Below are 18,519 nucleotides of genomic sequence, written 5' to 3'. Positions count from 1 at the left end.
TACAAACATTAAAATACAGTTTTTTTAAAGTGGTTTTGTCATCTGTATTTTTTTCACTTTGGCATGCCTATTCCTTAAACTGTACAAAGACATTTTGACAAAGTAACTAAGAATCTAAAAACAAACCCACTGCATAAAACTATACTTTTCACTCAAGGATCCTCTCCACCCAGGGGAGGACAGATACCTGATAAAATCACTGAAAATTATCTATATCAGTAAGTGTCTTTTATATAGTGGCTTTTCTGGCTATGGATTATACTCCCTAAGGCAGACAGATCATGAAGAGAATTCACAAAGATTGACTGAACACAAGATTTAAAAGTAGATTTACATACAATTATGTTTAGAACATATTATTAAGCATCATCCCAAACAAAAATGCACAAAAACCCTACATGGAAACATCCAAATACTTTTAAAAATGCATTTCCGACCAACGGCTAAATCATATATGAAATGGTCAACAGTAACTCTAAATCAAACAGTACATTACAACATTAGCCATAAAAATATGTGACCAACCACACCTTGGTAAGTAAATCTCAAAAGATCATGTTTCCGAAAAGACTCACTTCCGTAGGCTTGCCTGCTACAGAACATAGGATCCGCGTGGTGACTAAGGCAGTAGTGTCAGTAGTGGATGAATGACATTCAATAGCGGAACCATTGAAAGTAAAGAACAGCAGAAAATACAACAAAGCCTGTGCAACAATTACAATCACTCTAAACTGTGAAAATAAAATAACTTCATAGTTCATTAGCAGGTCAGAAAAGAAGATTCATTCAAACACAAACTTGTGTTAACAAATCAAAATATCATTTTTTGGTAGAAATTGCATTTTGCAGTCCTTGAGAAAAAGAAGCACTTTTCCCAAGCTTGAAAACAATTTTGAAAATCAGACTTTTTTTACAACATATGACAATAAATAAATCCAGATTTGAGCCTAATTCAATTAGTATTGTTTATTGAAAATCTACATAAAAGACAATTTTCAAAATCTACCACTCTAGGTTTGGGGTTTAATTTTTTCACCACCAGACTTTTTTGCCCAAATTTTTCTGTAGTTTTGCATTATATTCTTCAATATTTCTGGAAATGAACCTTAATTTTGGAGCCAACAGACAAAATTTGAGTTAAATTTTAGTTTTTACTCAACAAATTGTTTCTATACAGGTTTTTATGAAACATTTACACAGCATCAAAGTTCAACACACATCAACTTTTTCACAGCCATTCTAACTGTTGTAACCTTCCACAAAAGAAAATTCAAAAAAGTTGATCAAATTTTAAAATATTTGACCAATATATGGAATATAATATTGTATGAACTACATATATATTAGAAATGGTCTAACCATATTAAGTTGAAACAACTGACTACTGTGATACTGGCTTCATATTCAATGAAATCAACATACAGAAATTTGATTAGTAACTTTTTATTAATGATTTGTGAAAAGAGGAAGACTTAGAGTAGTGAAACATAACGAACATCAAAACTTTCTTTTACAATCATCAAGTTTGGAGAGAAATTCCATAGTATATTATATATTTCAATTATCGTTATTTTAAGTTTTGGGAGAAGTAGTCAAAACTTTTGAGATTATATCACTGACAGGAAATAATAAGAAAACAGTGGCATGTCTGAGTTTTCTGTTTTGTAAAAAAAAAACAATTTCTAATTTGTTTACTAAATTTCTTCTTACATATGACTTTATACAACCCATCCATTTTGATTCCCCAAAAAAGTAGAGCTACACAAAATTTTTTTTGAAAAAGTACACTTAATGGAAGAAGAAAAAGTTATCCAGAATGAGTTCATCTTTTATCATTAAAAAGATACATACCTTTGGAGCACGGGAGCTACTAGATAGACGTAAAGATCGCTTTCCCTTACGTGACGACTTAAAGCCCATGGTAGAAAACACCGCTAGCAAGGAATACTGATTTTTTCTGAATAAAGTACCAAGTACATGTACTGGTAGAATTAAGTGTTCACTCCGCGATCACTATCACCCAGAGGCAGCCAAGTCTTTACTGACAAGCTGTTTAGTTTACAAACATTCATGTCATAAGCAGGGATTTTTCCTAACCTAGAATAAACCAACACAATCAAGGGGATGAAGCTAGTCTTCGGAGGGACATCCCGCAGATGTATCATTTCAAAGTCAGTTTTACCAACAACGATAAAACATATCTATTTTTTTTTTATATAAACAACAATATAAATTTAGAAATACAACAATTTATAACTCCTTTATAATTTATCTTCTTTTTATAGAAATATTGTAATTGTAAGTACATGCTCCCCCTCTCATAATAATGGGTGAGACATGACTAATAGAGCACTGTAGGAGATAGATAAGAAAGGTCAGCATATAGCAAAAGGTGAGGTATTACCACTGACATGCAGGTGAGACTGACGTCAAGCGATACCTCAGATGAACATGACGACATGCATCTCAAGCTCCGAAAGATCTAAGGAATGCCGAATATAGTAACAATCTGACATGAATTATTGCACCATTGTTCAATTAGTTTAGGTTAAAACTCTGCCACATATCTGTTAAAGCCCTGACCTGACCGGACGTTAGTTTTATAGTCAATATCAACGTAATACTAAACTAACAAGTTGTTGGCTATCCTGAACAAATTTACCACAAACCTTGAACTTATTATTTTTGGGTGAAAATCAATTTAAATAGTTCACAGGTAGCTTGAATAATCTGAATAAATGAGTAAAACTTGGATTGGTTGTTTTTACTATTTTACATGCATGTTTGGTGAAGGTTCTACAAACAAACCTGAGTCATAAAAATTCAAGTCAGTATGAAACTAGATATGTAGTGCAATAATAAAATGAGATACAACAGGAGACACGGAACATTAGGTTATTCAAACACCAAAAATGCAGCAAAAAAAGCTTTATTCTCAATAACACATGTTTTACAATTACTGTGTTAATCTAGTTTGCCCTATTTTTTTTATTTTATGTGCAAAAAAAATTCTATTCTATTCTATTCTATTCTATTCACAAGACTCGTATATAATCTTTCGTACATGGTACAGTTTCTTTACAACTGTTCTAATTGACAGTTTGAATTATTGAGAATAAATTTCAGTATAAGAAAATATGCATCAAATTTTTGTTGAGAAAAATCTGATGATTATTTCATCTTTTCAGGACCAGAACAATCACCATATTTGTCTTCATTCACAATGCCCTGTTATAGTATAGTAGTTATAGTAAGTGTTTCCATAAGTGCACACACACGTAGGGACTTGTACCTTTCAACCCACCGTGCCTAAGTACCCTAAACCAAACCTCACCTAACCTTTTTAACAACAGTTCCCTATTTTTATTACAAATTCACAAAATAGTCCTGTTTATAGTCATCACTTTACTGCAAACGATTGGGGCAAAAATAGCCAATTTTTTTTTAGTAAAACTAAAAATTGACTAAAACTTTGTCTGTTGGCTCAAAAAATAGGGTTCATTTCCAGAAATATTGAAAAATATAAGAAAAAAATACAGAATACTTTGTGCGAGAAAATCTGATGGTGAAAAGTTTGAACAATCACACTATTATTAAACCCACCTATCCCCCACACCATATATTGTAAATCACTTTAATTGTGGAAGACAGATTTTCATGAATTTCAGTGAAAATAATGAAAGTTTGCTGCAGCAAAAATGTCTCTGGCATCAGATGACACTAAATATCAACGACTTTCACAAAATTTGTCTTCAAGAATGCCTCAAAATCACCAAACCGTAAAATTTCTAGACACCCCCCCCCCAAAGTTTATGGAACGTGTAATTTGACATGTATGGACAACATTTGTTGTTATTAGTGCAATAAAAATCATATCTTATCACTTTAATCAGTTTTATTTTGGGACGTATACAGTAGCATCATGTGATTAAAGTGTGCTATATTGATCGTTACGGTAATTCCGATTCAAGCCCTTTAAACTTTATAAGCCGATCTAATAATAATATTTGATTTCTGGTCAAGGACTTACTAAGATATGTTATCTGCTGAATATGAACTTGGTAAACTTTTCAACTAATAGCCATGAACTATATACAACACTGGAACACAGCAGTACAACTACAAAGTGCAGTGATAAACCACACCCATCCCATGATGCAACATTATAGTGACACCGAAAAGTTTTTAAATAATCTGGAATACGCACCATGCATTTTCTAGAGTTGTGCTCCAGACATAACGAGCTGTTCAAATTTTGTGTTCTATGTATTACAATACATTTAATACAAACTGCATGTAGCATGGGACCCACATCGACCATGACACGCCATAACAATCACCACCTCCATTTTTCACTAATATCCACCTCCACTGAATCAGAGTACCCTTAGAAATGAACCCTTTAAAATGCCAGGAATTCTGACTTCAACCTCACAAGAAGCATATACACATGAACAATAACACATGTTTGACAACAGTGAACACTGCCAAGACATTGATTATCACATGTATACATTTAATATACTTATGTCATTTACAGTCCTGAGTGAGCACATGCAAGGATGCAGATTGGGATCCTGAGGTGCCTGGGGCCTTTTTGAATGAAGTACATAAGCGGAATTCCTGTGAGGACCTCCAAGGACCTAGCGGATGAGAATGGACATATAATTATTTTTAAGTGGTGGTTTCTGCAGAAGAACAGACAACAGGTTATAATTATTTACTGGTTGAAGAATGACTGTTTAGGGTGGAAGAAATCATTTATATAAATGTGTCACTATGAGAGCTATAGTTATTGAAATGAATTAATATCCCTCTTTTTTTTTCATGGCTATACATTCTATTTATTAATAAAGATTCATCAGAGTATGCAAATTATGTGATATGTGATCAATATCAAATTTGTAGTCACACGAATTCAAGTTGCAAGACAATCATAAAAGTGTTAGTTAAATGTGCCCTTTCTAGAAGTACTGATGCAAATTAGCGAATATGTGAAAGATCGTTTTTTTAGCGTTCTTACATATTCTCAGAGCATGCATGTCTTTTTGAATGTGACAATTATCAAGTCAATATTTGTTTTCGCAAGTAATTGAACATTACTGCAGTGTTCTGTGATAGATGTACCATTGTTTAGAAAAACATTCAATTTTATCTTTTCTCCCAAATTTTTCTGCACTTTTTTTATTATATTCCTCAATATTTCTGGAAATGAACCATAATTTTGGAGCCAAAACAAAATTTGAGTCAATTTTTGATTTTTCCTCAAAAAAAATTGACTATTTTTGTCCCAATCTTTTGAAGGAAAGTGCAGACTATAAACAGGATTTTATGAATTTGTAATGAAAAGAGGGAACTGTTGTGAATAGGTTAACAATAAACCATGACCACTACAAGCATAGTATAAGACATACTCAGAATATTGAAAAAACCTCTAAGAGAAACTCAATGATATGAATCAAACATACGTGAGGATCTATGTAAGGAAGTGGAACATAAAACTGTAGAAAACTATTAACTATAAAGTGACCCTGGATGGTAAACTAGAAAATATACAATTTCATAAATGCCCTTCAAATTATCAGATACAGGACATACATACCAGTAAGTAGAACATGAAGTTATGTGAACACATACCAATATCACTGGGTGATTTATTTGATTTTTCACTGCTAAATTATGTGCTGTATCTCGTAAGTAATCAATGTACCATTCAAAGCTTTTTTTATTAACTTTTAATCTACTGGTTCTGTTGACAATGCCAGCAACAACAAATTTTTTGAGCAAATAAAATTAAAAGAGTGGTCAATTGCAACATTGGTCACACACCCCTGGTTTGTTTAGCTCTTCAGTATGTGCCTTCCAACATTCCTGTAATTCTTCTCAATCTGTTCCCTGGTACAGTTATTTTATTTAGGTTGCCCCAATAACTGAAAAAATAATGATAAATCTTAGAGAGGGTTACCTGTAGTACCTATATGTATAATATCAAAGTAATCAGACCTGCGGTTTTTAACAAGAAATCAAAAATATCACTTTTTACCAAAAATGACATAAATATTCATCAAAATTAGAGAATTGAAGATATCATCACGAAATGAACAAATCTGAGAGAGGTCTGTATTGTATCAAAGCAATTGGACTTCAACAATTGTTTTCAAGAAGTTGAAAAAACAAAAAGTTGACATGGACGGCGGACGCTGACGAACAATCATTCATATGATAAGCTCCGCTCAACAAAGTTGACAGCGGAGCTAAAAAAAACATGTCAACGATACATTTTTAAAAAAACAAGATGGGTGCCAGTTGGTCATTTTTAATTCAAACACAAAGCAAATCATCATGGACATGTATCTCAACATGTATAATGTAATGTAATATAACTCACAAATCCTGTCCAAGATACCACATTTTCAAAAAACAAAATGGCTGCCAGTCAGCCATCTTGGATTGAATCAGTAAACCACTGCATGTGAAAAAAAAAACAATTGGCTATTAAAACAACAACCATATGATTTTCATTGGCTAAATGGTGGTATGAGACCTATAAGCATAGTGTAAACCACTTTACAATTTTTTGCAAATCAGCAAGCATCACAAAACCTACAATCTCTAAGCAGATACATGTTGTATACTGTAGGCCACTTTAATTTTGAGACAATTTTTTTCAAATCAGGAAGAATCACAAAACCAACAATCTCTAAGCAGATATACGGTAGAATGCTTTAATTTTGAGACAATTTTTTGCAAATCAGGAAGAATCATAAAATCTACAATCTCTGAGCAGATATACGGTAGAATGCTTTAATTTTGAGACAAATTTTTGCAAATCAGGAAGAATCATAAAACCTATAATCTCTGAGCAGACATACGGTAGAATGCTTTAATTTTGTGACAAATTTTTGCAAATCAGGAAGAATCATAAAACCTACAATCTCTGAGCAGATATACGGTAGAATGTTTTAATTTTGAGACAAATTTTTGCAAATCAGGAAGAATCACAAAAGCTATAATCTCTGAGCAGATATACGGTAGAATGCTTTAACTTGGAGACAAATTTTTGCAAATCAGGAAGAATCAGAAAACCTACAATCTCTGAGCAGATATACTGTAGAACGCTTTAATTTTGAGACAAATTTTTGCAAATCAGGAAGAATCACAAAACCTACAATCTCTGAGCAGATATACTGTAGAACGCTTTAATTTTGAGACAAATTTTTGCAAATCAGGAAGAATCACAAAACCTACAATCTCTGAGCAGATATACTGTAAAACGCTTTAATTTTGAGACAAATTTTTGCAAATCAGGAAGAATCACAAAACCTACAATCTCTGAGCAGATATACTGTAGGCCACTTGAATTTTGCGGGAAAATTGGTTCGCAAATCAGCGAGAATCATGAAACCTACAATCTCTAAGCAGATACACTGTAAAGCACTTTAATTTTGAGACATAATTTTTGCAAATCAGGAAGAATCACAAAACCTACAATCTCTGAGCAGATATACTGTAGGCCACTTGAATTTTGCGGGAAAATTGGTTCGCAAATCAGCGAGAATCATGAAACATACAATCTCTAAGCAGATATACTATAGAACGCTTTAATTTTGGGGATGAATTTTCACAAATCAGTGAGAATCATAAAATTTAACTGTCACTGACCTTCGCCAAAAAATCCTCAAATTGTAAAAAAATGCTTGCAGTGAAAATTAAATTGTTTACACTATGTCACTAAACTTCGGAAGGAAATAATTTGATCCTGTAATCAAGTGAAAGTGATATTATTGAGTGGGAAATGTACTCAACAATTTAAAACAAATTACTTTTTAATAGAATCTTTAACTACTTCCTTATTAACAGATGTCTAGAACTATTCTCAGAAAAAAAAAATTGAGTGTGCATCTTAACATTACAGGCTGGCCATTGACCTTAAACGGTGCATTCACAGTACAATAAGGCATTTTCTTATTTACACATGTGATGACATTCACAATGAGTGAGTCAAACTCACTCTTTAACTTGTATTCACTTGTACTCTTATAACATTGCAGAGAAGTTTATTTCCATTTTCTTGTTACTATATGTTGCTAGTTTAACTCAACTGTCAAAAAACTATTACAAAGATTCAATTTTTTCTCAAATCAGACCTGAATTTTATCAAATTTAACTAGGGTAGATGTTTCTTCACTTTGCATGATTGTATGTTAAATTTAACATTAAATTTTAATTTCCCATGATGCCTTACATTTGAATCTCTATTCCATTGATGTGACTGTAGACTCACATATGTACATCTGCAGGATTACTGTAAAAAGCTTTAATTTTGTGAGAGAAAATATTTTCAGGATATATTAAAACAAATAGATAGACTCAAATACTGTAAAACCATTTATTTTCACTGACATTTAAAGGGCAGTGGTCGTCGCGCTGTGCATGTTCAAATTTCATGTAAACAAACAATGGATTTTACACGTGTTGTGTACGTTGCTATAAGTTCCTTATCAAAAAGGACGTGTTGAGACAACCACCCTTTAATTTCACTATTTTGATATTTTCGTCATATTCCCTGGATTTTAATTTCGCGGATTCACCAGTGAAACAATTGGTTTTATTTTTGCATGTTCATGTATTTAATTTAGCAGATTTTACTTATTAGTGAAATAAAAACTCTGAATTATTAATGCATTTACAGTACTACACTAAAGCATAAGAGAGAGATTATACAAGACCCCTGTCGACACCAACATAATCTGCTCACATTCAAATCACATTAACACTGGGTCAGACAGCATATACTTCATAGTACATCACTGCAGAGGTTGAATTGTTTCTGAGATTACATAAGGTGAAGGAGAAAGAAAGGCCACATACTTTCACACTGAGATAGACCTTATGTTTCAATATACATACTCAACTCTCCAAACGTTAACAAATTTCTCCTATTTTTACCATCAAGTTGGAAAACATTTTAATCATAAAAAGTTTGTGAATGAGTACTATAATTGAAAATGAATGGTTCAAATCACGCACCCATTTTAAAGAATAAGAATAGTAACTTATAAATTCATTGACTGTAAAGCTGTTCTTCTTGAAATGCACATTTTTATAGTGGGTTGGTCACAGTGCATCTGGATCAGGTCACAGTGACCGGTAACTGCTTTCATACTCCCATACAAGAGTCATCATAAACAAACTGAGCCTGAAAGGAACATTACTACTAGAATAGTCATAGTAATTTGGACTTGCGCATTCATTTGGAAAAAAGTTTTTTTTAGAAAAATAATAGTATCAACAATCGTGTGTAACATCTAAAAACCATTGACTCAATAATTGCAAGCTTAATTGATCAGACAGCGCAACAGACAATTCATTTCATTGGTAACTAGGCAACCAATCAGGCAAAGATTCGAAATCACCAACATACATCAACAACAACTAATTATTTTAATTTTAAACAGCAAGTAATTTTAAATAGCTAGAAGATAACTGACTACATGTGGAGTTGATTATATGAATAACTGATTAAAAAATAAATTCATAACTTACAGTGTACATCATCAATTAAATATTAAACACAACTTACTAGGATTCAGAATCCTATTGAACAAATTTAAAAGTAAACTAAAACAAAATATAATCTGAGTTGATATATAATTTCAGACAACACCCTTGGTTGAAATGTTACAAGAAACTCACCACTCGTGTTTTCCTAAACTTCATCATAACAGAGCACGTAGACATAATTTGTATCCAAGTTCCAAAGTTCCAACCCCCAACTCTTAGCGACGACCAACTTTACCAAACTGATATTTGAAACTGACTCATTTCCGTATATACAAACATATTTTCACTACATGAGCAATCCCCATCATGGTAAAATGTATGATACTTGAAACTATAAATACTCATGAATATTCATCAGGAAGGTTCCATTGTTTCTGAGGAATGGGTGTTACCAAATCAATGATAACCATAATAATGACAAATATAAACTATTTTGTGACTTGAGACAATAATAATATCTCAAAAGTCGCGTGACTTCCTGCTTGAAGAACAGAAATGTTTTTGTGATTCTGAAAAATCTCACCTGAAATTACAGATGTTTACTGAAACTGAATAAGGGCTATTTTTCTCCTGCGTGAATGACTGCCTCATCACAATGAACGAACGAACAAACGAACAAACAAACAAACAAATAAATAAATAAGATGGATCTCTTAATATATACACATTTTAAATGTAATGTTACTTATTATTGTTATTTTAAAATTGATATTTCTGAAGCAGCACATTGTGTATCAGGTTCAAAGTATAGATACATGTAGTGCTTCTTTATTTGTTTGTTATTTATTATTTATTGATTATTTATTAGAAGAAACTTTTCACATTGCCTAATATGGAAACTGTCAAAACTACCAGTAGATGACATCATCATCTAAATATATACATATCAGATTTTGTAGTTTAGACCTAAAGGACCAGGGGTGTTATTGAGTACACATTGAGAGTTACCACCCAGCCACTAAATACAGGTTTGTTTGTTTTTATTTCCACCATGTAAAACTCAATTGAACATAATAATAATCTTAATTGCAAAATTTCATCTATTTTGGATATTGACTCAAGAGAAAATTACAAGAAAGATGAACTGAGAAAATGCTTAAAAAATAATAATTTACTTTGGGGGATCTGGTAGTATTTCATTTCATTTAAGATACAAAACTTCATCAGCATGATCAATTTTAGCTCTGAGCAAAGAATGAAAAGAATGTCACTGTTAGAAGCACAAAACCAAAATTCTGGGAACTATAGCAAACATATTTTGAAAAGACTGACATAGAATCAACGCACTATTGGTTATTTGACTGTCATCTTTATATCATTATCCATTAAAACAATAATATAATCATACTACCGGTAGTTAAAAGTTGACTATCATGATTATTATAATAGGTGATTTTCCGTTCAACTGCGAGATCTCGCGAGTAGCATGAAAGACGCACGTTGAACGTCTGCCGCAAAAATCAAATGATTTGATTTTGAACTCGAATTCCTTTATTTCGTAGCTCACATCAACCGGCCGATCTTTGACAGAGGAATATTGCTTTCGAATACCCTCACTTAAACGAAATTGCCTATCATCAAATGTGAACAGCACATTTGGCATGGAAATGTCCCCCAAAATACTTTCGCGTTTGTCAAATCCCACGCAATATTTGACGCCACTACGACGCTATGACCTTTGTTTGTCCTGTTTTTACGTTTGATTTCACGCATAACGCGCAATTCTTGCAGTGAACAAAAAATGGTCTATTATAGTACATGTACTATGCATTAAATTATTGTTTTCTTTGGTTTCTGAAACACATGAAGTAAATCAGGCCATGAACCAAATATTTAGTCATTACAGTATTCGGTTGTCTTGTCTAAGATGAGGTCACCATACTAGTGGATATCATTTTCTAATGTTGGAAAAAAATTTCATAGGATTCTTCAAAATGTATAAATCAAATCCATTGTTCCATGCACTGAAAATGTGCGATCGTTTTTTCTTATCATCACAAATTCACAAAATAGTCATCTTTATAGTCTGCACTTTCCTTCAGAATATTTGGACAAAAAAGCCACATTTTTTGAGTAAAAACTGAAAATTGAGTCAAATTGTGACTGCTGCCTCCAAAATTGGAGTTCATTTCAAGAAGAAATATAAGAAAAATGTACAAAAATATTTGGGCGAGAAATTCTGGTTTGAAAAGGTTAAAACTTAAATGGTACAGAAGACTTTTCTGGTTGGGAACACACCCCTACCAGTGAGATGACAACCACTTTAATACTCTGACCCTCGCACATTTCACAACCTGCATGGACCTGAGTAAACATGGACTGAAGTAAATATAAATTATCTGAATAGTAACAGAAGTGTTGGTCCTGAAATAAAATACCAATAGTAACCTTGGTGTCCTAGTAATGTAATGAATACCAGTGTGTCAATTAATTCAATCAGGTTACATCCCTAAAACTAATATGCCACAAACCTTCAACACAAGAGAGTAGAGTGCTTGCCTTGAACCACAAATTGTTTTGTTTCATAGTTTCAAGAAAAACAAGCATCTCAGAGCTTTGAGTATGCAAACAAATTTAGCAAATTTTACTTTCAAAATTAATACACATTGAATACCACCATATTGTAAGCTCCTTTAGTTTTGCACGAAACAACAATTTGATTCTGTTAAAATCCAGAAATCTTTTTTTTCAGTGTAAATTTCTCTGGGTGTCAGTGACTTTTGATAAAATGCTGAAATCATGAAAACTTCTAATAGTTCACAGTATTGAAACGACATTCCCAGACATACAGACATACTAATACTAAGCGTATAGTAGTTCATCTATAGATTGAATCGCGAGCTAAGCAGCTGGTGTTTAAGATACAAGAAATTTACAAGTCTATTCTTATTTAATTTAATGAACTCTCCAAATAATGTGACCATGACTAAGATGTTTATGACTATAAACCAAATACTTTTCTCACTAATTACTCTCAGAGAAAAAATGCCACTTTACAAACACATGCAAACATAAATAAAGTTTGAAGTGGTCATATACCTGAAAAGTACATCACCAATAACTCTTAATAGAGTGCATACAGAGCAATTTGAACTATTTTTCCCTAAAATTAGTTTAACAGAGTACTGTAAAATACTTTATTCATTTTCACTATTTTCGCTGAAGGAACGATTCAGTGAAAACAAAATCCAGTGAATATACCTTTTTTTCTCTATATTTTACATTAAACTTGACAAAAATCAGCTAAAAATAAATTCCATGCAAAACACTTTTCAGGAAAAATTAATTCTAGTTAAATAAAGTATTTTACAGTAATATGACCTGACCTGTTCACCCCACTTGCATCAAAGTAAACCAACACCACACACAGGTATTGTACTTGTTTATAGTTATTTACACTATGCATAGCCCGAAAGCAGTATAGCTTGTTTCCTTGCTACATGACAATTCATGCAAAACAATATACAACAATGGAAAAACTTGTATACTGGATATGAACACAAAACAAGTAGATCCAGGTATTAAAGTTTATCAGCAAGAAGCAAATTTTAAACTGCATCATGGTCCAATAGAGTTTTTCACCGAAATTAGTAACTATATCTTGGATCCCTTAAGTTAAGGTAACTGTTGAGTTAACAAATGCAAATTTTGACATCAAACTTCCATGAAATACATGTACAAACCATACTACAATGTTTGTCATGATTGGAACCAATAAGACGACATTTACCAATTATCACAAGAGACAAACGTAACAATTTAAGAAAAGACAGCATATAAATATATATACACAAGTATAACCTTAAAATAAAAAAATAAAAACATTTCACAAAAATCATAGGGAAGTAGACTATGGTGCATTCTCTGTATTTTCAATTAGTTATGGTCTTACATGTATCAAAGAACTTGGAATGTAATTTCTGTAAACTGCAAACTGACTGAGTTAGATCTTTTATATCAGTTACAGTGCAAAGATGCTGACCTGCAAGTGTAGAGATGCAGACTTCCTGTGTATGGTATTTGACTAAGACAAATAAGGTTCTACACAGAATAGTCAGCAGAATGAATCGACCCCCAGTCAATTCTCTGACCTGTAAACCTATGTGACATGTTTTACTAAGAATGGGATCAGCTACAACGATTCCACAGTTGGAGCTTAATCGTTGTTTTTTTTTTTTAAAGATTGCAATATAATAGAATTCCAAACAAATTTGGTCATGTATTCCCTGAAACCACCTGTCACGTTGATATCCACATAATATGTATATATCCTTGTTACAAGGAACAGGACACGATGCATACTAAGTCTCCTACCATAATTGGTAACATTCATTCTACCATTATACTTCGCATACATCGACAGAAACCAATTATGCTTTCTCCCTTATTAACTCCATTTTACTAACAATTATAAGGAAGTTAACACATACGTGCTAATGTAATTATCCATGTCTGTCAAGCAGAACAATGATTGACTGAGTGGGTGTAAAATAAACAAGAAATTGAGTGGTACACAGACATTGTGATCTGACAAAAGTTTTGAAACTAAAATACAATTACCTTTTATTCTGTGCTGTTATTATTATTTTAACATTCAGTAACTGGATAACATCAGGTGCATATACTATACTAGGGATTGCATACATGTATGACAAAAACTTGATAAAGATAGAGTAGAATATTCACTATTTTCAGATTTGTTGTCTTATTTAGCAAGTAAGCAACACAAATATATGTGTTCATCATAGTAGCACTCACAACATTACTGCAAGCAAGTCTTATTTCAGTTAAGAGTAAAACCTGTCAAAACTGAACACCAGTACAGCGATGCCTAGCTAAACTAAACACCAGTACAGTGATACCTGTTTAAACTGATCACCAATACAGTGATATATGTCTAAACTGAATACCAATACAGTAATAAATGTCTAAACTGAATACCAATACAGTGATACCTGTCTAAACTGAACACCAGTACAGTGATATCTGTCTAGACTGAACACCAATACAGTGATATCTGTCTAAACTTAATACCAATACAGTGATATCTTTCTAAACTGAACACCAGTAGTGATACCTGTCTAAACTGAACACCAGTACAGTGATATCTGTCTAGACTGAACACCAATACAGTGATACCTGTCTAAACTGAACACCAGTACAGTGATATCTGTCTAGACTGAATATCAGTACAGTGATATCTGTCTAAACTGAACACCAATACAGTGATATCTGTCTAAACTTAATACCAATACAGTGATATCTGTCTAAACTGAACACCAGTACAGTGATATCTGTCTAGACTGAACACCAATACAGTGATACCTGTCTAAACTGAACACCAGTACAGTGATATCTGTCTAGACTGAATACCAGTACAGTGATATCTGTCTAAACTGAATACCAATACAGTGATACCTGTCTAAACTGAACACCAGTACAGTGATATCTGTCTAGACTGAACACCAATACAGTGATATCTGTCTAAACTGAATACCAATACAGTGATATCTGTCTAAACTGAACACCAGTACAGTGATATCTGTCTAAACTGAACACCAGTACAGTGATATCTGTCTAGACTGAACACCAATACAGTGATATCTGTCTAAACTGAACACCAATACAGTGATACCTGTCTACACTGAACACCAATACAGCGATACATGTCTACACTGAACACCAGTACAGTGATACCTGTCTACACTGAACACCAGTACAGCACAATACCTGTATGAACATCAGTACAGCGATACCTGTCTGAACACCAATACAGTGATATCTGTCTAAACTGAATACCAATACAGTGATATCTGTCTAAACTGAATACCAATACAGTGATATCTGTCTAAACTGAATACCAATACAGTGATACCTGTCTAAACTGAATACCAATACAGTGACACCTGTCTAAACTGAACACCAGTACAGTGATATCTGTCTAAACTGAATACCAATACAGTGATATCTGTCTAAACTGAACACCAGTACAGTGATACCTGTCTAAACGGAACACCAGTACAGTGATACCTGTCTAAACTGAACACCAGTACAGTGATATCTGTCTAGACTGAACACCAATACAGTGATATCTGTCTAAACTGAATACCAATACAGTGATATCTGTCTAAACTGAATACCAATACAGTGATATCTGTCTAAACTGAATACCAATACAGTGATACCTGTCTAAACTGAACACCAGTACAGTGATATCTGTCTAAACTGAATACCAATACAGTGATATCTGTCTAAACTGAACACCAGTACAGTGATACCTGTCTAAACGGAACACCAGTACAGTGATACCTGTCTAAACTGAACACCAGTACAGTGATATCTGTCTAGACTGAACACCAATACAGTGATACCTGTCTAAACTGAACACCAATACAGTGATACCTGTTTAAACTGATCACCAACACAGTGATACCTGTCTAAACTCAATACCAATACAGTGATACCTGTTTAAACTGAACACCAATACAGTGATATATGTCTAAACTGAATACCAATACAGTGATACCTGTTTAAACTGATCACCAATACAGTGATACCTGTTTAAACTGATTACCAATACAGTGATACCTGTTTAAACTGATCACCAATACAGTGATATATGTCTAAACTGAACACCAATACAGTGATATATGTCTAAACTGAATACCAATACAGTGATACCTGTTTAAACTGATCACCAATACAGTGATACCTGTTTAAACTGATCACCAGTACAGTGATACCTGTCTAAACTGAATACCAATACAGTGATACCTGTCTGAACATCAGTACAGCGATATCTGTCTATACTGATCACCAATACAGTGATACCTGTTTAAACTGATCACCAATACAGTGATACCTGTTTAAACTGATCACCAATATAGTGATACCTGTCTAAACTGAATACCAATACAGTGATACCTGTCTAAACTGAATACCAATACAGTGATACCTGTCGAAACTGAATACCAATACAGTGATACCTGTCTAAACTAAACACCAATACAGTGATACCTGTCTAAACTGAACACCAGTACAGTGATATATGTCTAAACTGAACACCAATAGTTATATATGTCTAAACTGAATACCAATACAGTGATACCTATCTACACTGAATACCAGTACAGTGATATATGTCTAAACTGAACACCAGTACAGTGATACCTGTCTAAATTGATCACCAGTACAGTGATATCTGTCTAGACTGAACACCAATACAGTGATACCTGTCTACACTGAACACCAATACAGCGATACATGTCTACACTGAACACCAGTACAGTGATACCTGTCTACACTGAACACCAGTACAGCACAATACCTGTCTGAACATCAGTACAGCGATACCTGTCTGAACACCAGTACAGTGATACCTGTCTAAACTAAACACCAGTACAGTGATACCTGTCTAAACTAAACACCAATACAGTGATACCTGTCTAAACTGAACACCAAAACAGTGATACCTGTCTAAACTGAACACCAGTACAGCAATACCTGTCTAAACTGAACACTGACAAAACTGAAATAATTTGTTCACAGACATAGTGAGCATGTTATGGGAAACACATGAATGGAAATTATATTCAGATTAGACAAGTTTTTAGATTAGTTAGTTTAGATTTAGATTAGTTTAGACAAGCTGTGATTTTTTTGTAGCAGTAGTCTACAAATTAAGGGTACAAATTAAGTCTACAAATAAAGGGGTTAATTATTCACTGGGTTTTAATTTTGCTTATTTTGCTGTCTGCAAAATGCGGTAAATTAAAACCCAGTGAATAAGTAAAATTTAGCATAGAACACAATATCTAAATGATAAAACAGTGAATTTAAAAACCCAGTGAAAATTAGTCATTTTACAGTATATCAATAAGAAAAACTGAAGGAAAAATAATCACACAATGCATTAAATCTAATACAACCAGACAGCAACAGAAAAATACTCGAAACTGTCAACTGAAATATTTACAGTAAAAGTTTTTTTTTACTATTTCAAACAATTTTTTGAGCTGCAGTTCGTGTACTTACCTTTTGAAGTCTGTGCTTCTTCCTACGCAGACTATTTTTCATGAACTGGGCCAACATCTTGCAAAGCAACTCTTTACATGTATCTAGTTAATACGGTCACCGAAGTACCTGACAATCAGCATGTGTTTTATAAACATATTAAGATATGCCAAGTGCCCCAGACATCCCACTTGATGGTATCGTTTTATGTTGCATTTCCTAAAATCTATGAAAATGCATCAACTGGAGATTCTTTCTTTTTAGAACCAAATTAATTTCAACACGATGACATAAGTGTGAAGAGATCGCCAAGTCATAGAAACAAACTACAGAAATCCAATCAGTAAAATTTTACGCTGACTATAATGTTAATTAATTCACTATGAATTCTCCGTAACCAGAAAAGAAACAATGCAGGAAAACCACAATTTTGCACCCCACAGCGTCAGCAGTACCGGCTAGAGACGACAGTTATACAGCTATAAATCTCTCTCAAATACCAGCAGCATATCTGTTAAGTTAGAGGTCACTGGTCATGTTTGACAGCACTGATACACACAACATATAAAAAAGCAGCAGCCAATGTAAGACAAGGGGTCTACTAGAAAACACACGACTATATATTAAACAGTTTACTTGAAAGGTAAAGGAGAGGATGGAGGGAGGTACAAGAAACGCTGATGCTTCTTTTATCAAAACATTTTAGTTTGTTAAGGTTCTCACAGTTTGACAAACAACAGTGTGAGAATTGTAACTTTGCTTTATTTTCACTTAACATCCCAAGAAAAACATGACTCTGTTATTGTTTTGGTTGAGTAATAATAATGAAAGCCAAATTCTAGTGAACCTAAATAACACTGTAAACACCATCACCTTGCTAGCTTTGTAAATGTTCTGCCAACAATTATAAAATGTTTTAAATTCCATAAACAGCTTTCCCAT

At 33.1% G+C, this 18,519-nt stretch overlaps 1 protein-coding gene across 3 annotated transcripts in view; it reads right to left on the bottom strand.

The window, feature by feature from the left end:
* Positions 1–18,519, bottom strand: part of LOC100374563 (rho GTPase-activating protein 29-like) — an 87,220-nt gene that overhangs the window by 36,060 nt on the left and 32,641 nt on the right. Inside the window, exon 1 of one of the 3 annotated variants that reach the window (XM_085503085.1) lies at positions 9,697–9,791. The exons of the other annotated variants lie outside the window; for them this stretch is intronic. Coding sequence (XP_085359211.1) covers positions 9,697–9,741 — 45 coding nt within the window. The 5' untranslated portion in view covers positions 9,742–9,791. Of the gene's footprint in view, positions 1–9,696; positions 9,792–18,519 lie in introns of those variants that run through there. 3 annotated transcript variants of the gene reach the window in all.

This window comes from Saccoglossus kowalevskii, chromosome 9 (genome assembly GCF_978046115.1).
Source record: "Saccoglossus kowalevskii chromosome 9, keSacKowa6.1, whole genome shotgun sequence".
Taxonomy (NCBI): Eukaryota; Metazoa; Hemichordata; class Enteropneusta; family Harrimaniidae; genus Saccoglossus; species Saccoglossus kowalevskii.
This window is presented reverse-complemented; position numbering and strand designations above follow the sequence as displayed.